The following is a 23558-nucleotide window of genomic DNA, read 5'->3' on the forward strand; positions in this document are numbered from 1 at the left end:
ACCTCTCTCTCAATCCCGCTTGGAACAGGAAGGCCAGAGGCTTATTTTATTTTTGAGTAATCTCCACACACAACGCGGGGCTTGAACTCACAACCCCAAGAGCAAGAGTCATACGCTCTTTTGACTGAGCCAGCCAGGCTCCCCCAAAGCTCAAAGCCTTTCTAGGCTGAGAACAGCGATGGGAGACAAAGCTTAAACTGCTGTTTTGAAGCAAACAGGACGCTATCCCCACCAAAAACTGAAAATTTGAAGTGACGAAAAATAAAGTTTCCAACACAGCTAGTGAAAATGAGTAAGTACTCCCTGCTCCAGCCTGTACCGAGCACCAACTATCTATCTCAGACGCTGTGCTGGGGGCTATAGAAACACAAATACAAATGAGAATAAATAAGATGCACGTGGACCTTGCCCTTCAAAAGATTACAGTCTGTCACGGGAAGACAGAGACGAGAGGGCCCTCTGGGATTGTCTCGGGGTCCAGAAGGGCCCGTGGCAGAGGCCTGTCCCACCAGCGAGGGCAGGGGATACTGGGGAGAGGCGGGAAGGAGTGGATAAGGAGGTGGCTATGGGAGCAGAAGCAGGGCTAAGTCCGGTGGGGGAGGTGCAGAGATCGGCAGAGCCAGTTTGAAGACCTGTCTCCTAGAGGCAGGCAGGTGCCGGTGGAGGATTGGGGTGTGACGTCACTAACTCAGTTTCAGGGGGGTCCCAGGCAGCAGTGGGGGTTTGCCGATGGGAGCAGGGAGCTCCCCAGGGCCCAGCATGGGATGGCTGAACCAAGGCGTTAGCCACAGTGGCAGAAGGGCTGGGAGGGAAGTGTGAAGACCTAGGACATCCATCATATTTGGGGCATGACACAGCACGGGGATCTGTGATGACCCTCGGCCTTAATAAATTGAGGCTATGGGTAGATAGAGGTGGTCACGGGATTAGGGAATCCAGCAGGTTAAGCAAGCTTGGGGGGAGGGGGGTGGGCCCCAAGATGCACGTGGATACCCTGAGGGCAGGCAGCTGAGACTGAGGCTCCAGGTGAAGGACGGAGGGGGTAAGGGTGGCCGTGTCCTAGTGAGTGGGGTGGGGGGAAGCCCAGGGCCCAGGAGGATCTGACCTTCAGGACCTGAGAAACATCAGATGTCCCTGGGCTTTGAGAAAGAAGCTGATGGAGTTAGAACGCTTGAATGTCTTACAGATGCACCTCATGGCTTTAGTCTTAACGTCTTGTGAGTGCTGAACTTTCATAGGATAGGTAATGGTATTTCCAGGAAGCCCCTCTTGCCCTAAAGAAAGTTCTATGCGGCGTCCAAATGACCACACAGGGTCCCCTGCTTCAGGGACAGCAAACGACAATTTCGAAGTGCAAACATGATCTCAAGACCGTTGCAGGAAGGAACGTGATTTGGGACGGTAGGAACCTGCATCTAATTCCATAAATGTCATAGCAGTATCCGGCCCCTTTCCTGGGGGTTTTGTCTTTGCACGGGTCTGTGACACAAACACACAAGCGTCTTCCAGATTTGTGCGATAACAGCAGAGTATCACGGACTCACCGGGAGCCCAGACAAGCCCACAGAAAGGCCAAGAAAACAGATCTGGAAAGAAGGTCCCTGATGATAAAGACATGACCAGAGGGAGCCCCGGACTTGCCCCGCTGGGTGCTCGGCAGTGATCTTGGGGGTTTTTGGTGGGAGGAAGTTGCCCAGCTGGAGACTGGCCAAATGCCTCCTTTCTTGCTCCGTGACCTTCTCTCTTCCAGACAGTGATTTATCTGGGTGGGCGCCAGGCCACCAGGAGCAGTGAGGGGGCCGCCCACCTGTTTCTATTCCTTGGTGTCCCCCACCTGTTCTCTGATCCACGCCTGTGCTCCCATTCCCGGAGAGCCGTGACCTCACTGTGGGGCTCCATGCTGTAGAATCAGCCAGAGCTGGAGCTGAAATCCTGACTCTGACCCCCCCCTTGCTGTGTGACTTTAGTCAAGCCACTCAACCTCTCTGAGCCTGTTTCCATGATAGCGAAAGAGTAGTCCCTACTCAAAGGAAAGGGTGGCTGTTATTTACACCTGTGGTCTGTCTTCAGGGTCACTTCTCTAAAGCACAGGTCTGATCGTGTCTCTTCTCCATTCGAAACCCGCTGAGGTCACGGGGATGGAAGGCACAGCACAGGGAAAAGAGTCGGTGGTGCTGTGATCGACCGCTGCAGGGTGACAGGTGGCAGCCACGCTGGCCGTGAGCAGAGCACCACAGGGACACTGTGTAGACTTGTCCAGTCACTATGCTGTGCGTTTGAAACGAATGTAACATTGTGCAGTGGCTGTGCTTTTATAGAGACACAAACAGAAACAGAAAGAGCCTTCTGTGGTCTCTCATTCTTTGCAGATTGAGCTCTGGATGCCTTCGCCTGGCGGTAAAAACCCCGACTCCCCACCCACTAGCTTCTGTGGCTTCCCCCCTTCCCCCCTTCCCCCCACCCCCCGCTGCAATGCCCCCCCTTTTGAGCACAAATCGGAGAGGTAAAGAGAGATCAAGCAGGCTCTAGGCGCCGAGCTGTCAACGCGGAGCCTGACGCTGGGATCGAACTCACAAACCGGGAGATCATGCCCTGAGCCAAGGTCGGCCGGTTAACCAACTGAGCCATCCAGGGGCCCCCTGGCTGCACATGCTTCTAACAGTAACTAACATTGGACTTCCTCCTGTTCCCTGAACCCTGAGCTCTGCTCCTCTGGGCCTTTCTTACCATCTAGTGATTCCACTTCTGGGAAAATATCTGAAGGAAATGAAAACCTTATGTTGAAGAGACATCTGCCCACCCGCATCATGCTCATAACAGCGTTATTTACAGTCGCCAGGACATGGAAACAACCTGTGTCCACTGTGAGGTGAGCGGATAAAGAAGTTGTGACGTGTATCTATGTTACTCAGCCTTAAAAAAGGGCTGATTGGTTGAGCGTCTGAATCTTGATTTGGGCTCAGACCATGATCTTCTGGTTCCAGGTTCGAGCCCTGCTTTGGGCTCTCAGTTGACAGTGCAGAGCCTGCTTGGGATTCTTTCTCTCCCTCTCTCTGGCTCTCTCTCTTCCCCTCTTTCCCATTCATGCTCTTTCTCCTCCAAAAATAAATAAAGATCTAAACAGGTCTTTAGGCCTACCTAAAGAGGTAGGTTTTAAGAGTTATTTATGTATTTATTTATTTCACAATAAATTTGTGAAATATTGGATTAAACAAAGGTTGGAGAATTTCTCAGGGCTTTTATGATGTTAATGAACTTTATGAATCCTTATGAAGAGACATATAATATGGGAGTATAGCTAAATTCATTATAGAAAGGAATTCTTGGGGTGCCTGTGTCACTCACTCAGTTAAGCATCCGACTTCAGCTCAGGTCATGATCTTGTGGTTCATGGGTTCAAGCCCCATGTTGGGCTTTGTGCTGACAGCTCACAGCCTGGAACCTGCTTCGGATTGTGTGTCTCCCTCTCTCTGCCCCTTTCCTCTTTGCACTGTCTCTCTCTCTTTCAAAAATAAACAAACATAAAAAATTTATTTTATTTTTTAATGTTTATTTTTGAGAGAAAGAGAGAGTGTGTGTGCTTGTGTGAGCAGGGGAGGGGCAGAGAGAGAGGGAGACACAGAAACTGAAGCAGGTTCCAGGCTCTGAGCTGTCGGCACAGAGCCCAACATGGGGCTCAAACTCGAACCGAGAGATCATGACCTGAGCCAAAGTCAGACGCTTATCGGACTGAGCCACCCAGGCATCCCAACATTTTATTTTTAAGTAATCTCTATACCCACCGTGGGGCTCAAATTCACCATCTTGAGATCAAGAGTCGCACCCTCCACCCACTGAGCCAGCCAGGTGCCCTCCCCCATTTAGTATTAAATGGAGACTGTATATGAATTTCTTGCATCTTCAAATAGCAGCGGCTAATGTATATTGCTTCCCACCTCCACCAGCATCCCGAGGATTTTCCACAGAGATTATAGGATATCATGTGTTTTATTTCCTTTATGATTCCTTCAGATAGTCGGATACATGCATTGTAGATTTTTAGCAAATATTCAAAGGAGAGCCCTCTTACTAATTTACAGAAACTGGGAGAAGCCTTTTATCTTCTCATCCAGAGTGGCCCAGATTGCCTTCCAAGACTCTGGGTAATTAAAAGAGAAATGATGTGTTGAAATCACTGGCATCTTCTAGTAACTGGAGAAAATTGGCTATCTGTGCACAAAACAGTTTGTCTTACCCTCTATTTGAAATATATTTAAAAAAAAAAGAAATATACTAAAGTACAATACGTGTTTAGGAAGGGGGTGCCTGATCAACTAAGACTCTCAGTTTCCAGTACTTTGGGGAATCATGCTATTTTGGATGGCTGAAGTTTCTTCATTAGGGTTTAAGCCCTGTGTTTATGAATGTTCAAAATTCTACTGTTTTTGGTAGACTTCTAAATCTGTATCAGAGAGTGCCCACGGGCTCAGGTGGTGATGCATCCAAATCATGGTTTAGGTTCAGGTCATGTTCTCTTGGTCCGTGAGATCTAGCCTAGCGTCAGGTTCTGCACTAACAGCACAGAGCCTGCTTGGAATTCTCTCTCTCTCTCTGCTCACCCCTGGCTCACACTCTTTGTCTCTCTCTCAAAATAAATAAATATTTTAAAAAATAGTAAGAGTACTTATCTTTAAGAAAATGAATAAAATAATAATATCCAGCTGCTTAGCCCTGAGCTAGGGTTCAGTGGACATAGCTGAGTCTTTTTCGGGATTCAGGATTCAGGAATTTTCCTCCATGCTTTCACTCTGCTGTGATAACAGGAATACCTTTAGGGTCCATTGGGGAGTGTCGCGTTGTTTACGCCTGTACCCTGAGTCTGCCCCCACTGTGGTGTTAGCTTTGCTTTGTCTTTTTATATTGCTCCAGCCACCAACCGTCACTTCTTATCACTGTCTCCACTCCAGCCTCCTGCAGCCTCTATTTTGCAATCTGTTCTTGTCTGCCCGCTTCATGTCGTGTCCTTCCTATTAATTTGCTTTCAGGAGGTCTGTTAATCAGACCACCATGCTCCTAATAATCCTTTTTAAAACAAGAGCCTGGGGTGCCTGGGTGGGTCAGTCCGTTGAGCATACAGTTCGTGAGTTCGAGCCCCGCGTCGGGCTCTGTGCTGATAGCTTATAGCCTGGAGTCTGCTTTGGATTCTCTCTCTCCCTCTCTCTCTACACCTTACCCTGCTCGTGTTCTGTCTCTCTCTGAAAAATAAACATCAAAAAATTTAAAAAAATAGTTAAAAAAAAAAGGAAGAGTCAATCGATGAGACAAACTTCACTGTCTTATTTTCAGAAATGGCCATGGCCTCCAGCCACCCTGACCAGTCAGCAGTTGCCAACATGGGGACCAGACCCCCAGCAACAAAAAGATCACTAGTCACTGAAGGCTCAGATGGAGGTTGGGGTGTTGCAGCAATAAAGTATTTTTTTTATTAAGGTGTGTGCATTGTTTTAGACATAATGCTAATGCACACATAATAGACTACAGTATAGTGTAAACATAGCCTTCATATTCACTGGGAAACCAAAAAATTCAGTTGCCTTACTTTATTGCAATTTTGGCTTTATTGTGGTGGTCTGGAACTGAGCCCACAATGTCTCTGAGGTATGCCTGTATCTCTCTCTCTATATCTCCACTCTTTTGGCTCTGTTTCTCTAGAAACCCCAAATGCGGTCAACACACTCTAATGTCAAATCATTTAAAAAAATTCCTACAGACCTATGACTTTTCCAGAAGAAAACACCCCTTTTGAATGGCTTGGCCATGCAGGACTCATAAAGAACGATGGGTCTATATTGCCAAGAAATTGAATTTCTAAGTGGAGAGAATTCCAGTGCTGAGATGCTCCATTTATGGGAGACGCAGGCTATGCCAGTTTTGCTTTATCATTCGAATACAGTGACTAGCATGACTGAAATTAAAAAAAAATTTTAACGTCACAGCATTATTTGGTGGCTACTTACGAAGAAGGAAGATGAAGAGGTCTTTGGAAATGAGTGACGTGACACATCAAACAAGGTAATATCCAGGGCGATCAGGAGCGACCAAATTTATTGATGGAAGGTCCTTTTTTGTTGCTAATGCTACAAAGAGGCGGGCTTCTGTCCCCAGCACTGGCTGTGGGTCCAGATTTTTCTCTAGGCTGGGTGCCTCCACCCTACTCTTCTGGAACGTCTGACCTTTCCTGTTCCTGCCCAGCACCAGGGCTAAATGCACACCTTTTCTACCCCTCAACTCCACCTGCCCTTGACGTGGCCTGTTTTCTTCTGTCCAATAAAGGCAGGAGGGCGGAGTTGTCCCTTCTCTGGCAGCCACCCACCTTGCGTCCTTGCTTCAGGCTCTGCCTCCAATGCCATCCACCACCCAGCGTGGCCTACACAGCACCTACCCAGAAGCTGTTTTCCATCCCAGGCGCTGACCTCATTGTTCCTGGGTCTGGAACTATCTAGAAGGCGACACTTGCCAATTTGTGAGTTTTTGCGCTTTGGCAGTTGTGGAATGGAGGAGCCAGGCTGTACCATTGTCTTTTGTCATAACGACGGCACTAGCAGCATGAACACGGCTGAAAACCCAGAAGCCTGCCTTGCACGTCACACATGGATGCAAGTCTGCAAATTTGCTAGTTCAGGAGCCCTGCGGTCATGGTAGAAATTGCCAGAGTGCCCAGAGTCGCTTCCTGTTCTTGCGGACCAGCTTGACATTTTGGCTCAATGGAGCCTGTCATGGGTTGCCACACAGACATTGTCGGGAGCTGTCATTTCCTGGCAGCGGACAATTATTCCACATCACCTCCATCTCACAGTGTCCCCCTGGTGCCTGAGCCAGTCCTCAAAGAGCAAAGGAGAAGAGGGACAGGAACAGACAGTGGCTTATTGGAAGGAACCCCAAACACAGTCAGGGGGCAGGGCTACACTGTTTTGCTAATAGAGGAACTGACCTCACCCACTCAACTGCCTATGGGTCCCAACCCTACGTTTGTCTTCCTGTGCCTTCCCTGCAGACACCACAAGGTGGGGAAGCTGACAGCAATTGTCTCTATTTTTCCATAATCGCCGCCCACCAGCTTGGCCACACCACAGTGCTCGCTGGACACCACTGTATACACTGTCAGCCGCCCAGCTACCCAGCTGTCTTTCTAGATTGTTTTTCTACTCATATATCCTTGGCCAGAGCTCTAACTTTAGGTAACTCAGTTTCCTCATGATGGTTATTAATTAATTCATTTATTTTAGAGAGTGAGAGCATTGCAGGGGGGAAGGGCAGAGGGAGAGGGGATCTAAGCAGGCTCCACCGTCAGTGTGACTCTAGCTCCAGTCACTGCTCTGAGAGCATGACCTGAGCCGAAATCGAGTCAGACACTTGACTGACTGAGCCCCCCACGCGCCCCTAGAAGGTGTTTTTTTTTTTTTAAATAATAGGATTTGAGTGCAAGAGTGAACAATTTCACTCAGTCTTAGTTTTAGAAGGACGAGATATAATGCTAGTCATAAATGATGTGGACTTTCCTTACTAAAAAGGACTAATTAATCTTCACATATTTGAATCATTACCCTGAAACAAAAATGTTATATAAAGCTAAACTGGTCTTTTGTCTGGTTGGAGATTTGTAGGAGAGGAAGACCTTTGAAATAGCCTTTTTTTTTTTTTTTTTTTTAGTTATCCCAATGAAGAAAAATAAACAAAGAGGCTAGGGCTTGGCTCTCTTAAGGCTGAATGTTCAGGGACATGATGATGGACAGCGGGGAAGAGATATCAGGGGGCTCAAGTTTCCAAAGTTTGTATGTGTGTTTGAGAGAGAGCCCACGCAAGCAGGGTTGGGGCAGAGAGAGGGAGACAGGATCGGAAGGCAGCTGGGTATTGACAGCAGCTAGCTGCATGTGGGCCTTGAACTCACAAACGGCAAAACTGTGACCTAAGCTGAAGTCTGAGCTCAACCAACCTAGCCACCCCGGCGCCCCATTTTCTAAAATTTCTTTTTAAATGTTTATTTATTTTGAGAGAGAGAGAGATAGAGAGAGAGAGGGAGAGAATCCCAAGCAGGCTCCCTGCTGTCAATACAGAGGTCCCACGTGGGGGTCGATCTCATGAAGCAGGAGATCATGACCTGAGCAGAAATGCAGAGTCACAGGCTGACTGGGCCACTCAAATGCCCCTGGACTGTTTTCATACTTGGTGGGGTCCCCGTGGACGAGAGCCACTTTCCTAAGCACTGCTCTCCAGGTACGACATCCTTGTAATTTCGTGTAACTTTTCTGTCCCTGGGCCCTTTCTTCGTGTCCATTTCCCTCGGGTGTCTGTGAAAAACACACAACAGTTAAGTCTGTAACTTTAGGGGCCTTGACTTTCCTCGTTCGCTCCTACAGCCACCGTTCAGTGACCTCGGAGTCTCTGCGAAGTGTCTTCTGCCCTGTGTCTTCAGCCGAGAAGGGTGGCGGTCTCGGGTCAGCACTCCGGATGCCCCCAAACGCCCTCGGGTCCCCTCGCACCGCGGGCCTCCCGGGGCCCGTTGCAGAGGGGTGGGGGTGGACGCAGTGTGCAAACCGCACAGGTAGAAGTAAGCAAGGCCCTGCGCGCGGCCGGCGGCTGCTGTCGTGGAAGAGGGCGCTGGGCCACTGGGAGCCCCCGCGGCCACTCCCTGGCCCTTGGGCAGGGCGGTTCCGGGACCCGGGAGGCCGCCCCAACCGCTTCCGGCACTGCAGGGCCGCGCCCCACGCCCCCGGGGAGCGCGCCTCCTCCAGTACCCGCTCGCCCTGACCCAAAAATAACCGCGCAGCGTCACCGAAGGGGCCGGGGCCGGGGCCGGCAAGCAGCGGCCTACGCCCGCCTTATCGCTCGTGGCCAGAGCGCTGAAAATCCGTCCTCGCGCGGCCTTTTATATGGAGTCCCCCGAGCCCCGCCCCAGCAACGTCTCCTAGCAACGCCTCTCCCTTGTGCTCCGGCGCCTTATCTGACTTGTCCAGGCCCTTCCAGTTCCCCTCCCCGGGCAGCGGTTCGGGGGCCACGTGACTGGCCCCAGGGGCGGGGCGGGGCGAGCGGGAGGTGTGGGGGCGGGGCGCCGAAGGCCCTGTGACGCCATCGAGGCGCGCCCGGCGAGTTGTGGCTCCTCCTTCCTCGGCAGTTCGGAGGCCCAGGCGCTGGCCGAGATGGCGGAGGCTGTGGTGTTGGTGTGGGTTCGCGGCCCCGGCCTCGGGTGCAAGGCAGTGCGGTGTGCCTCGGCCGCATGCTCCGTACTCGAGGTGATCCACCGACACTGCCAGGATCAGGTGGGATTCGCGCTTCCCGGAAGAAGGGAGACGGCGGCGGGCGGGGCGGGCTGGATCGGGTGCGGAGGGTCTGGGGGCGCGTCTGGTCCCCAGGGTTTTGTTTCTGAGGCTGAAGGCTCCCCAGTGGGAAGGTGCTTCAGGCCGATGCCGAGGCCTTGTTTTGGTTTTGTTTGGGGTGCTGGGGTGGTGGTGGTTGTGTCTCCCTCCAGAGCTGGGAGTAGCTCCTCTGCCCTCCGGCGCCCAGTCCAGCCGTCAGTCTGGACTCGCGGCGCCGGGTGGCATTGTTCCTCCGCGCATTAAGGGGGCAATTGGACCAGGTGACTTAGAAGGCTCGTTTCCCTACATTCCCCCTGCATTCATCTTGTGCAGTTTGTCCACGGATCACCCAGCCCGGCTAATTCCAGCCCGGACCAGTGTGTCTTATCCAAACCCGGGTCAAAGGATGGTGGGGGCGGGGGAAGGGGGGAAGACGGCAAATGGATTGGTCGGGTCGCGGGTCGGGGCCAAGCCCTCCCACTCGTGTCCTGGTGAGGGCGTGGGTTTGTGTGGTCTGTCGTTTAGATGTCCCCATTCATCATTTGGTGGTCATATTTGTCCATGCATATTTTAGAACACCTTTCGCAGACTTGTAAAGTTCCGGGTGCGGTTTACTTAATTATCAAGCAATCAGCTTTCACCAGCTGTGAGACCTTGAACCTGTTCGGTTCTTTAAAGGATCCGGGGATCTCCCTGAATCTCAATTTTGGCACTTGATGGAGTGTGCTGTTTTTCTTTATAATCTCAGGGCTGTTTTTCTTTATAACCTCACGAAGTCCCTCTTTTCCTGGGTTATTTCCTCTGCTTTGTTATGTATGGGCTTAACACGTGTTAACACTGCAGTTGTAAACCAAGTCTGTGCTTGGACCGGTTCCACGAAGAAGCAACACGTCTTTGCAAATACTGCGTGTTTTAGCTTCCCTGTTTGTTTTTCTACACTGCAGTCCAGTTTAAAAACTGTCACAGTTGTGTTGGACCATGTGGGTGGGGAACTATTTTACAAAAGAGACGGACTTTAGTATCTCTGAAAATCTTATTTCATGAATATAGTATGAAATAGATGGATTTTAATATCTCTGAAAGTATTTCTCGTCTCATGACAGTTAATCCAAAAGGATCTGAAAAAATAGGATCTCAACCATGAGAAGTATTGGAAAAAATAATTCTAAATAAGAAGGGAGAAATATAAATGAAAGAATCAGTCAGGTGCTCAAGAAATAGGACCATAACATATGTGAAATGAAACAAGAAAGTTACAAAAGGGCATTTGATGAGATATTGGAACAAATAAAAATACCTCAAGTTCACGGCTGTGTTTTTTAAAACCAAATTGGTTAAAGGAAAGATTAGTTTGGTCTGTTCTATAGTTTTCATTGAGTGAATAGTTTTAAGGTTCTTAGTAAGTTAAGACGTTAAGATTTTACTTGATAGTAAATTAAGACTAAATTCATTGGCTGTCTAACAAGTTAAAACTAAAACAAAAGTCAACTAGTTAACATATTGGCATAAGATAAAGCCTGTAGATGTCTGTGCCTTTTAACTTGTGGCAAAACGACTGGGGATATTTAAAACTGTTAAAAGGCTGCTTTGTACTTAATTGATTCAAAAGTTTACCATCTAAGAAAAGTTTTGATTACTAAGCCCTTAATGGGAGACTAGGATTTCTAAGAGTTTGATAGTCTGCTAAGTGTAATTTGGTGCAACTGCTCAAATATATGTGCAGTTCCTAAAGTTTTAATATAAGATCATTATTCAACACCTTTAACAAAAAGTGTCACTAAATTTAAACTGTAACTTAACAGCCTTTATAATTAAAGACAGCATTTATGTACTTTAAATGATGTTCAAAAACTATTGGGGGATATTAATTAAATTCAGCCTCTTTCAAGGCTGTCTACTAGAGACCTAATTCCCCTGTTTAAGATCTTGCATAAAGACTTCCATCCAAATTGCAGAACGAGAGTAAAAAAAAAAAAAACAACCAAAAAAACCCCACCAAATTATTTGGACACAGGGTGAAGTCAGTGTTAGTTTCCTGGAGAAAGTAAAAATCTGCTGGCTGTTCCTTCAGGCTAGGAGAGCACAACTGAAACCGGCTGCAAAGTTAGTATTTCTCCCAAGGACCTGGGACAGTTGTAAAATGCCATAGTGACTCCCTCAGCAGTCTCCTGCTTTCTGATTCACTAAGAAACCTCCATCTAGAAAATTAAAGTCTACAAGACACGTTGCTGTTTGAAATTTTATCTGTAAGAATGAAGCATCCTACTCTTGCCTGGAGAAGTCCCTTTGATCCAGAGACGCACTCCTGATTTCCATCTCCAGCGCAGAACTTCAGATTAGGCGCTTCTGAGCACACATTCCGAGTTTATCTTAATTTTGTGGTTTCCAAGGAAACAGGAGCCTGGATCTTATCTACTTCACAGTCTGGACCTCATGTTGCCCCGTTTACACACAGCTCTGCTCATTTTGAGCCTCTCAAAACACTGTCATTTAAATTTCATCCAAATTCCACCCATGTCCCAAAATAAGAATTATTTTTTGTTGGTGATAAGACACCCCTGTGATTCCTTTTGGGCCTGAGTCAGTAAACTTGATTTTGTCTGTCTCTGGTAGCCTCAGGCTTTGTGCTTGAAGTATTTATAATGCAGTCTTAGTTAAAGACTCTTAAATTGATTCTAAATTTCCTTTGTTCTTTGTGTCTAGACAAGCAGTGTAACAAGTAGAAAATGGAATTTTGTTGGTTAGTTGTCTTGTATAACAAGCAGTTCTGTTTGGAAGTGAACCTCGAAATCATGACCTGAGCCGAAGTCGAAGGATTAACCGACTGAGTCACCCAGGTGCCCCCACATTAATGTCTTTTAATTTTTTTTTTTTAGGGTTTATTTATTTTTGAGAGAAAGAGTGAGAGAAAGCATGAGCTGGGGAGGAGCAGAGAGAGAGGGAGACGCAGAATTCAAAGCAGGCTCCAGGCTCTGAGCTGTCGACACAGAGCCATTACTGCCTTTTAAAGTTATTTAGAATTTTGGGGGCAGTGGCTCAGTCGGTTAAGCATTCGACTTCAGCTCAGGTCATGATCTCACGGTTCGTGGGTTCGAGCCCTGCATCGGGCCCTGTGCTGACAGCTTTAGATTCTGTGTCTCCTCTCTCTGCCTCTCCCCCACTTCTGTTCTCTCTTTCTCAAAAATGATTGAATAAGGGGTGCCTGGGTGGCTCAGTCGGTTAAGTGTCCGGCTTTGACTCAGGTCCTGATCTCACATTCGTGGGTTCAAGCCCCGCGTCAGGCTCTGTGCTGACAGCTCAGAGCTTGGAGCCTGTCTTCAGATTCTGTGTCTCCCTCTTTCTCTGACCCTCCCCTGCTCACGCTGTCTCTTAAAAAAATTTTTTTTAATATTTAAAAAAATAATTGAATAAACATTAAAAATTTAAAAAAATTCATAATTACCTCCGCCTTGCCCAGTATCCTGTCCCCTCTTCCCTACTGAATGGCTTACTTAGTGTTAGTTTTCTCTCCCTTGCGTTTCCCAGTGTTTTCCCTTTTTCCTGGGTCATTCCTACCAGTGTGCACACATGAGCCCACATGCGTTCCAGCCATCCCCTCATTTTCCCTGGTTTTCTTTGTAGAAAGCATCCTTGAGCTTACAACTCTTCTCCTTTGGTATGTCCGCCAGTCAGGCTTCTGTGGCTGTCACTCCAGCAGACGGATTCCCGCCACGCGGGTCGGGCCTTCTATCTTGCTGTATCGGTGGTCAGTTTCCAGTCTTCCTGTCTCTTGGCCTCTCCGCATCTGTGAGCACAAGCAACCTTTCCCTCCTTGGCACACTCTGCTCACTGGTCCAGACCTCCCCCCTTCTCTTCCACCTCACTATCTTCCCTTCCAGTTTCTCTTGCTGAGTCCTCCTCATCTCCCTGATCTCTAACCCTTAGAGTGGCTGGGCTCAAAGGAACACCCCCAACGGGTGACTGACACTCTCCCCAAATACTCAGCCTCACTCCTACCAAATGGCACCTCTTTCCCCTTAGACCAGATTTTTGGGGTCCTGTCTGTTCCTCTCTTGCCCTCACCCAGTGCATTAGTGCCCCTCACGGTCCTCCTCACCTTGGTCCCCCACCCCGGGTGCAGAGGGCCCTCGTTTCTCACTGGATTGTCACCATGGCGTCTCACTGGCGTCTCCGCTTCCACAGTCGTCATTCCAGTTCAGCAGCTCGAGTGGTCCTTTAAGAATGTAACTCGGCTCTCCATTTGTTCAAAACCCTGCAGTGGCTCGATTTGGAGTAAAACCAACGTTCTTAGAGTGGCTTTTAAGGCCTTCTCACTCCCCTTTTGTAGACTTCCAGCCACATCAGCCGGCTTGCTGTTCCATGCGTATCTGCACTTATCCCTGCAGCCGGTTTCTGCACTGGGGCTGTCTCTGGAATGCTGTCCCCCATGTGGCCTGTTCTCTCCCTTTCCTTCATTTTTTGCTCAAATGTCACTTGACCCGAGAGGCTCCCCTTGGCCTTCTGTAGTCATAAAACGAATTACCGCCGCGCCCATACACACAGGCGCATCGCCATTTGACATAGTATGTAGTTCACTTGTTGGTCATCTGGGTGTCCCCACTGGAATGTAAACTCTGTGAGGCACAGTCTGTGTTCACTGTTTTGGAAAGTACCTGGCAAACAGTAGGGACTTAATTAATATTTGTTGAATGAGTGGATAGTTCTTGTTGAAATAGCTGTGTGATGTGGTTCAGAGTGAATGTTCCTTGTGTCCACTTTAGGAAAGTATCAATCATGCATTAACAAAATTTTATGTTTTTATTTATTATTGAGAGAAACAGAGCATGAGTGGGGGAGGGGCAGAGAGAGAGGGAGACACAGAATCTGAAGCAGGCTCCAGGCTCTGAGCTGTCAGCACAATGCCTGATGTGGGGCTTGAACCCATGAACCGTGAGATCATGACCTGAGCTGAAGTTGGATGCTTAACCAACTGAGCCTTCCAGGCACCCCCCCAATCATACATTAAAAAAATTTTTTTTTTGAGAGAGAGCAGTTGTATGCAAAAGCCTGGGAGGGGCAGGGGGAGAGGGAGAGAGGAGAATCCCAAGCAGGCTCCATGCTCAGTGAGGAGCCCAACACAGGGCTTGGTCTCACAACCCTGAGATCCTAGCCTGAGCCGAGAAATCAAGAGTTGGGAGAAATCAAGAGTTGGACGCTTAACCGACAGAGCCACCCAGGAGCCCCGCCGGTTGTGCATTTTTCCTTCCTGCTGGCATTTGGATCTCTTCGTTCTTGAGGTTACAGGTTGAACTGTGTACTTTGGAGAGTACTCTGTTGTCTCGCCTTACGGTGGCAGAAACTTGCTTAAAGAGCATTTATATTTTCTCTCCATCGCTTGTTCTGAGAATTCTTAAAATACAGAGTGGGCTGAGGGCTACGCGGGCTTCTGCTGTGCCTCGGGGCCACCAGCAGGGGTCAGCACTGCCACCACCTGTCCCCTACACTTGTCAGGACCTTTATGGTCACTTTCACCCTGTTTAGCGTGATATCACGTGTTCACAGAAGGCAGGAGGAAACGGGACTGGAGTCACTGGGTCCGAGCCCTGCACAGCTTTCTACCCTGGCTCCCATTTCCCATCGGAGAAGAAGGCAGCGGTTTTTATTTTCCCCCGAGAGACCAAAAGTTCTTGTACGTATCGTGGGGAGGTGTTAGGAGAAAACTGTACAAAATGCCTTTATTGTTTTGGTAGTTTTGACTTTCAGTTCAGCAAACACTCGTTGACCACTAGCTCTCTGCATATAACCGGAGTAATGGAACAGTGGGCCAGGCCCTTCCTGCAGGAAACTCGCATTTAACACCCCAAACTTGGGGCGCCTTGGGTGGCTCAGTCGGTTGAGCATCCGACTTCGGCTCAGGTCATGATCTCACGGTTTGTGGATTCTAGTCCCACATCAGGCTCTGTGCTGACCACTAGCTCAGCGCCTGGAGCCTGCTTCAGATTCTGTGTCTCTTTCTCTCTGCCCCTCCCCTGTTCATGCTTTGTCTCTTTCTGTCTCTCAAAAATAAATAAATGTAAAATTAAAAAAAAAAAAACCCCAAACTTGACTCTAGGACGTTCCAGTGGAATGCTTCTTCGTGAAGTGCGACGGGTCGCTCACAGACACCAGTGACAGAGTGCGGCATGGCGCCGTTTATAGTCTGGAACCCAGGCTCCGCGGTGGAAAAGGAGGTAGGACGGGAGCGGCGGCCGCTCGCTGTGGCGCCCCACCTCGAGCCACGCGTGTCAAATCCCCCAGCTCCTTGGCCTCTGGAGTTGGCCGGTCCCGTTTGCCTTCTGAAATCCTTTATTTCTATACCTAGTTTTGAATATTTTCTCTTTTATTTTTCCTTTTTTTTTTTTTTAAAGAGAGCACAAGCAGAGGAGGGACAGAGAGAGGGGAAGAGAAAGAATCCCAAGCAGGCTCTGCACTGTCAGCACGCAGTCCGACGCGGGGCTTGAGCTCACGAACTCTGAGATCATGACCTGAGCTGAGATCAAGGGTCAGACCCTTAATCATCCAAGCCCCCCCCCACCCCCCGGCACCCCTTTTGTTCTTTTTTGAGGAATCTTTTGTTTGAGTACAGCTTCTACCTTCGTTAGCAAGGTAGCTCTTAGGCAACCTAGGCTCTAAAACTTTGGGGAAGGTTTGAGAGAGATGATCATTGCTCTGTCCGGTTTGCTGAAGAAAGAGTGTTCGTTCAAACAGTTAAATCTGCTGTTTGTATCAAGGTTTTGTCTGGTTATTGTAGCTCCAAGTCAGCTTGTGAAGTAGTCATTTCCAGGCTGCAGTAGATTAAGGCCCTGGTTGTATTAACACATTTAAGAAGAGAGAAAAGAAACTAAAAGAGCAGAGGCTGAACAAGAGCAGCTCTGGGTGCTTCTCCCGAAGCACTGACCCGCATGCCTGACGTGCCCTCAGCATCTGTGGTGATCTGCTGTGCCCTTCAGGGTTAACTGACTGAGCCACCAGGCACCCTATTGCTGTGCCCTTCAGGGACCTGATGACAGATTATAATCATTCTGCCCCTTGAAATTATGTCAGTGAGACATATCCGACAAGCCGGTGACAACTTAGAATTGCCTTTTCTTTGAAACCCACTGCAAAATCTCACCACAAATTACTTTTGAATTTTATTAAAAATTTTTTAAATGTATTTATTTTGAGAGAGAGAGAGAAAGCAGACATATGAGCATGAACGGTGTGGGAGACCGAGGGGCAGAGAAAGAGAGAATCCCAAGCAGGCTGCATGTTGTCTGTGCAGAGCCCAATGTGGGGCTTGAACTCACGGACTTGAGCCGAAACCCAAAGTCAGATGCTTAACTGCCTGAGCCCTTCAGGTGCCCCTCGCCACATTAAGATGTCCTGGGTGCAGATACAGTGTCTCAGAGATAAAGGAAGTGCAAAGGCACTGGGTGGAATCAGGTTTATGAGTACTTTTACCTTTGCTGCCTGGGTGGAATCTTGACATCCCTTTCTTTAAAAAAAAAGACGAAGAAGAAGAATGAGAGAGATCCGTCTTAATCTTGTAATCGAATACTGTTTGCACCAATTTGGCATGTATCTGCCCCTGAGCCCCTCTCCTCTGTGTTGTCTTAAAACGTGCCTCCTTGCCCAGGGTTCGGGTCTATGCTCCGGGCACTCGGTGCGCAGATCGAGAAGACGACCAATCGAGAAGCTTGCCGCGACCTCAGCGGGAGGAGACTCCGAGATGTCAACCACGAAAAAGCGTGAGGCGCCCGTGTTTTCATTATTTTGGAGGGCCTGGCACGTTTGCTGTCGGTGGTGACTGTGGCCATGTCGTGCGCATGGGGATGGAGACCCGAGATGTCCGCGCTCTCGGGCATCGTCCCCGGGTTTCCCTCCGTCCACAGTTTGGTAATTCTCCGTGGGGTTTCGGGGCGCCCGTCAGCCTGCTGCTGGGTGAGCATGCCCCCATCCTAGGGAGGACCACAGCACACGCGGGGCAGTAGGATTGTCAGGGGTGAGGGCCTTTGTCTGTATCGCGGTCTGTCCGCTCAGTCACGCCTGTCTTGGGTCCCAGGATGGCCGAGTGGGTGAGACAACAGGCCGAGCGAGAGGCTGAAAAGGAGCAGAAGCGTCTGGAGCGGCTGCAGCGGAAGCTGGCGGAGCCCCGGCCCTGCTCGGCCAGCCCTGCCTACCAGCGGCAGTGCCATGAGATGGCCGAGCGCCTGGAGGACTCAGTGCTCATAGGTGAGCAAGGCTGGTGGCCCTGCTGGGGCCCCACCGTCCCCGCACACAGAGGGCAGTCCTTGGGCCCTTTGGGCTACAGAGCCAGGGACCTTGCCCCTTGGTGACAGCCGTGACCCCCAGAATGGACAGCACACACACGGTGTATGTGCTTGATTCCTGAGTTGTGGGGACCCACGGGGCCCGGGTGAGAATGCTCTCTGTGCTTGGTGCAGGCATGCTCCATCTTCAGGAGGTGATTAGACCTCAGCTGATTTGCTTCTAGTTTTAGGTGGGTCTTTTTTTAATGGTTTTTAAGGAGAATAGCTTTTGTGTTTCTCTCGCATCCAGAGCGTTGATGCTAGGGCCGTGGGGGGTTTAGTTGAATAAGAAGGAATCTTTTCAAGCAAGAGGTTGTGACAGCATGGTGCACACATAACCGCGTGTGAGGGGCGGAGCCCCAGGTGTGGGGAGGCCAGGCGGGAAGCTGTCTGTCTCTGGGCTGTAGACTGGACACTGGTGTTCTCAAACCTGGGTCCAGAGCCGAATGCCCCGTGCTCAGCTCTGGGTCAATTTGAGACGAGGCTTACGGTGACCGTGGTCAATGTCAGTCCATTAAGAAACTAACTGGAGATTTGGGCGACAACGCATGTGTCTCGGAGTCCGTGCTGGTTAAGATTTAAGTGGCCTTCCTGCTGACCCGTGTAGCTGAGGTGTGGACATGTCTGCCCAGGCATGCAGGCGGCCTCTGGCAAGGTGCTGTCGGCAGGACCTGGCGAGAGTCGGAAACGACCCAGCACATCAAAAACGGATGGAGGAGCTAGTGCAGGGAAGAGGAGATGCTTCTGGTAAGTCCACTCTCTTTCATCCCCAGCAGGTCTACACGACTTCATGTCTCTCTGGCCTAAACACTCTTTATTTTTTTCATTTTTTTTAAAGTTTATTTATTTATTTTGAGAGAGAGAGGGAGAGAGAACCCCAAGCAGGCTCTGCACTGGCAGCTCAGAGCCCAACATGGGGCTCGAACCCACGGATTGTGCAATCAGAACCTTAGCCGAAATCTAGAGTTAGACGCTTATCTGACTGAGCCCCCCAGGGGCCCGAGATACAATTTACATATACTAAAATTCATGCTTTTTGACTGCATGGTTGTATGAGTGTCGAAAAATCGTGTAATTGCTACCAATATCAAGATACAGAGGGTCTCCTTTCCCTACAAATTGCCCGTGTGTCTTTAATTCTTGTTCCCCTAACTACAACTCCCGGCAGCCACTATGGTGAGATTGTTCTAATGGTGTCATGTTTTCCAGAAAGTCCCACAGCCGTGTGCATTCACCTTCTGTCTCATACCATGATGCTTTTGCGTCCATGGCTGGGATTATAGGCATCATTCGTTCCTCTTTATTGCCAAGTATTATTGCCTCTATCTATCCATTTTCTTCTTGATAGTTGAGGAAGTTTCCAGTTCAGGGCGATTATGGATAAAACAGGATTTTTTTAACCGCCTGTTATCTAGTTTCTAACAGTTGAGATTCGTACGAGATAGAAAAATCGATCTTGTTCAAGGAGATTCACACCTTTAAAGAGGAGTTCTCGGTCTTTGGGAGGCTCGGTTCCAGTCTCGCTGAATTTCCCCACTCTGTTTATCCCCCGGAATAACTTCTGAAACTTACCTGCTCTCCACCTTAAGGGAGCAGATCCTCGGATCCGACAGGGTCTGCTCCCCCGGCGGGCTGTGACTCTGTCCCACGTAGAAGCTGGGGAGGGTGTCACGCCTGTCTGTTGTCCCCGCAGGCTGGGCATGGAAGGCCTGGAGACCGCGGACGAGTCCAGCTCAGAAACCTCAGATGACGACGAACAAGATGCTCCCAGCAGTTCGGGGACGCGCTTTCACGCTCGCATACACTGTGGCGGTGGTGCTGAGCCGGCGGCTGACTCTGCAGGCAGCTCTCTGAGGACGGGTGTGCAGGATGCAGACTCCAGGTCCCCGGAGCCCCCGCAGGCCCCCGGGACCGGCCCTGGGCACACCATCTTTGCAGACCCAGAGCCAGGACAGACCTCCGCTGGGGCACGCGTGCAGGCGACTGTGGCCGTGGAAACAGAGAAGAGCCAGGAGGAGAGGGAGCCAGGGGGTGAGGAGGCCACAGAGGAGGGAGCAGCCAGGGCAGGACTGACCGAGGAGACAGAGGCCCAGGAGGTGGCTGATGGGGACACAGCTGCCAAGGCAGCAGCCAGAGAGGGTGCAGGAAGCGTGCCTGTGACCAAACCGGAGGACGGCTGGTCAAGAAACGCGGTAAGTAATTCAGGGCCCCTGTCTCGGGCCAGGTCAGCCCTGTGGCCTCAGTAAGTGGTGGGAAGTGTGTTTAATGACCACCGTTAGGATGAGGTGAAGCTTGCCTGCCCTCTCCGGCATCTGAGATTCCTTTCAAGTCTGGGACTTGTATCAGTTTGCCATGGGGCGGTGTCCCTGGTCCCTAGTTCGTTGGTTCTAAGCTGCACAACGGTCGGTTTAGTGATATCGGACTTTGGATGCATGTCACATGTTAGTTTAATTGGTGCTGTTTATTCTTTCTTTTTTGTGTGTTTCTTTTTTATTTTTGAGAGAGAGAGTGTGTGTGAGTGTGGGGCAGGAGCCGAGAGGGGGGACACAGAGGACCTGAAGCGGGCTGCAGCTGACAGCAGCGAGCCCGGCGCAGGGCTCGAGCTCAGGAGCTGAGAGATCATGACCTATGCTGAGGTCTGACGCTCAACCGACGGGCCACCCAGGTGCCCCTGTGCATTTTTTCTTGAGGGCACCAACAGTAACCAGGCCTGATGCGACAGATGGCGTTTTAGTTTGGCTGAAATGGGCTCATCTTCTAGCACTGAATCCCTGGTTACTCATGTTTGTTTCTCATGTGCCAGACTGTGGGGACAGCCAGAGGTGACGCTCCCTCCGAGGGGAGAGGGGCAGCTCCCTTGTCTGTGTCTTCAGCTCTGCATCCTGCCACCAGAAGATGTGTCTTCACTCTTAGTTTCAATCCAGTCACTCAGGGTCACAGTCTTCCATGGACAGGCTTCTGGGAGGACACACTAGTGTTTACCATTTGATCGAAAGATTTGCTTTTTAGACTATCGGGGAGGGGCAGAGAGAGGGAGACCCAGAATCTGAAGCAGGCTCCAGGCTCCGAGCTGTCAGCACAGAGCCTGATGTGGGGCTTGAACCCACGTACTGTGAGATCATGACCTGAGCCGAAGTCGGACACTTAACTGACTGAGCCACCCAGGCGCCCCTCAAAATGACTCTAAAAAACAAAGTTCAATGAGAAGGATGAAGATTCTGTCCCCAGAGCTCTTTAATGATTGAAATTGCCGTGAGAGAAAATTACTATTCTTGAATGTATTTCTTAATAACCCCTGTAGGTGAACATTTTCATCCTCTGAAGTGTCCCTCCTTTGCTGGAGTATCTCACTGTGTCTGAGAGTCTGGGAAGGCTGCCAGGCGGTTCCAACGATTAATGAACAGAGTTTGGATTTGTTGAGTTATATGCACGGGAACTCAAATAGTCTTTTTTTTAATTTTTTTTTTTTACATTTATTTATTTTTGAGAGAGTGAGACAGAGCATGAGCGGGGAGGGTCAGAGAGAGAAGGACACAGAATCCGAAGCAGCCTCCAGGCTTTGAGCAAGCATTCAGCACAGAGCCTGACATGGGGCTCGAACCCACCAACTGTGGTATCATGACCTGAGCTAAAGTCGAACGCCCAGCTGACTGAGCCACCCAGGCGCCCTGTCAGTCTTAATGATTCAGGTAGAGGGCATTAGGATGATGAACCAGAAGGTGCCCAGGCCTGAGAATCTCGTTAATGTTAATCTCTAAAAGGAGATTGGTAGTAACAGTGTGGGGGTAGGCTGGCTGTATCTTGCTGTTTGAATTACTGGAAAATCCAAAAAAGAAGAAAAGTCATATTAAGAATCTGAGGAGCCCCTGGAAGGCTCAGTCATTTAAGCATCTGACTCTTGGTTAGGTCAGGTCGTGATCTCGCAGTTCGAGAGTTCGAGTCCCGAGTCGGGCTCTGCACTAACAGTGTGGACCCTGCTTGGGATTCTCTCTCTCTTCCTCTGCCACATCTCCTCTCACTCAGTCTGTCTCTCTCGAAATGAGTACACTTAAAAAAAAAAATCTGTCTGGGCATCTAATAACTTGTGTCTGTTCTGAATGCTGGTTTCTAACTATACAGACGAAAACTTCATGGTTATTCGTGTTTGTAAGGAGAATATGTGGAGTGACGTTTAGGCGATTGTTAAAGTTCAGCGGTGAGCGATGACTGATTGAGCGAGTCTTCCTTGGCAAGCGGAGTGTCTCGGACAGTTCAGGAAGGGCTTCAGGGGGGAGGAGCCAGTTTTAAACACTTCCTTTTCTCTCCTCTCAGGATGTCGGTCTGGAAACTCTAGACCTGCTGGCCTTCTCCTCCATGGCAGAAATGGAGGCGCTGGGCTTGGACAAGCTCAAGACGGAACTGACGGCCCGCGGGCTGAAGTGCGGGGGCACCCTGCAGGAGCGCGCCTCCAGGCTCTTCTCGGTCCGCGGGCTGGCCCAGGAGCAGGTGGACCCGGCGCTGTTCGCCAGGCGCCCCAAGGGGAAGAAGAAATAGTGCCCTCGGCCCATTTCCCGTTCCTCGGTAGTGCTGCCTTTGGGACCTGCACCCTGCTGGCTCTTGGCCCCTCCTCTTGTTCCTATTCAAGCTGATTTTTTAATAACCCAGTTCTCACGCTCCTTTTGTTAATCGTTTGTAGAATTTGTGTGTGAAGCTGTGTGGGCCAGAAGTTTTCTTCACGGGGTCCTTTTTTTAATAACAGACTTCATTTTCTTGAATAACCTTAGGGCTGTTCAGAGTTTTGGTTCCCTCTCGTGTTGTGCCGGCAAGGTTTACAGCCGGCCTTTGAACTTCAGAGGTTCGAAAAGCACGGGCCCTCGTGTATGCGGGTTTTTTTCAATAAATACAGCACAGCGCTGAAAATGTATTTTTTCGATCATGTGTTCTCTGATTGACTTTGTTGTGAGAATGCCACATGCACAGGATGTGTCCCACCGCCATGTATGTTCTCCATCAGGCATCCAGTCCGCAGAAGGCAACAGTAGTATTCATATTTGGGAGGCGGTAAAAATTGTATGTGGATTTTCAGGTGCACAGGGGTTGATGCCTCTAAGCCCTGCATTGCTCATGGGTCCACTGTATTTTCGAGGAATTGATTCATTTGACCCACATTGTTAGTTTTTGGGACATAATTATTTATGGTAGTCCCTTCTTCTTTTTTTTGTTTTTTAAATTTAAGTTTACTTTTGAGAGGGAGAGAGAGAGTGCACACAGGAAAGGGGCAGAGAGAGGGAAAGAGAGAGAGAATCCCAAGCAGGCTGCGCACTGTCGGCGTGGAGCCTGACACAGGGCTTGAACCCACGAACTGTGAGATCAGGACCTGAGCCAAAATCAAGAGTCAGGTGCTCAACCGACTAAGCCACCGAGGAACCCCTAGACTTTTTTCTAATAGAAGGACTTAAAGTTACACATTTTTCTTTAAGCACCACTGAACTTCATCTCAAAATTTTTAATATGCTTTGTCTTCGTTATTCGGTTGTAAATACTTTTAAATTCCTTGTCAATTCTTCTGTGACCCTTGGGTTGATTATCTACAAGTATTTTGCCTAATTAACAGGTGTTTGTTTTCTTTCCCCTACATATCTGATTGATTTGTGCTTTAATTCCATCAAGGTTGGAGACTAGGTTTATGGTTTCAATCTTTGTAGTTTTATGGAGACTCAGAATATGACTGACTTGCTGAGTGTTCACATACACTTGAAAAAAAATGCGTTCTGAAGTGTTGGGTGAATTTGTTCTGTAATATCAATTAGGTAATGGATACTATTTTTCACATTTCTGTGTACAGATGGTCCTGTGTCTATCATGTGTTGAGAGGTGTTACAATCGATCATGTTTGTGCAATTGTCGATTTCTCTAATTGTTTAAACTTTACTTCATA

At 49.3% G+C, this 23558-nt stretch overlaps 1 protein-coding gene and 1 long non-coding RNA gene across 2 annotated transcripts in view; both read left to right on the forward strand.

The window, feature by feature from the left end:
• Positions 1-9120: 9120 nt before the first annotated feature.
• Positions 9121-22553, forward strand: SDE2 (SDE2 telomere maintenance homolog). The gene is made up of 7 exons (XM_029934901.1): positions 9121-9296; positions 15424-15541; positions 16969-17080; positions 17395-17564; positions 18274-18388; positions 19335-19833; positions 21953-22553. Exons 1-7 carry the CDS (start codon positions 9177-9179, stop codon positions 22172-22174), a joined length of 1356 nt encoding a protein of 451 aa, XP_029790761.1. The 5' UTR covers positions 9121-9176; the 3' UTR covers positions 22175-22553.
• Positions 22554-22967: 414 nt separating this feature from the next.
• The window catches only part of LOC115286607, a 984-nt gene continuing 393 nt past the window's right edge, over positions 22968-23558 (forward strand). Inside the window, exon 1 of the long non-coding RNA XR_003906163.1 lies at positions 22968-23430. This is a non-coding gene — a long non-coding RNA (uncharacterized LOC115286607). The remainder of the gene's footprint in view (positions 23431-23558) is intronic.

The sequence above is a fragment of the Suricata suricatta genome, chromosome 3 (assembly GCF_006229205.1).
Source record: "Suricata suricatta isolate VVHF042 chromosome 3, meerkat_22Aug2017_6uvM2_HiC, whole genome shotgun sequence".
Taxonomy (NCBI): Eukaryota; Metazoa; Chordata; class Mammalia; order Carnivora; family Herpestidae; genus Suricata; species Suricata suricatta.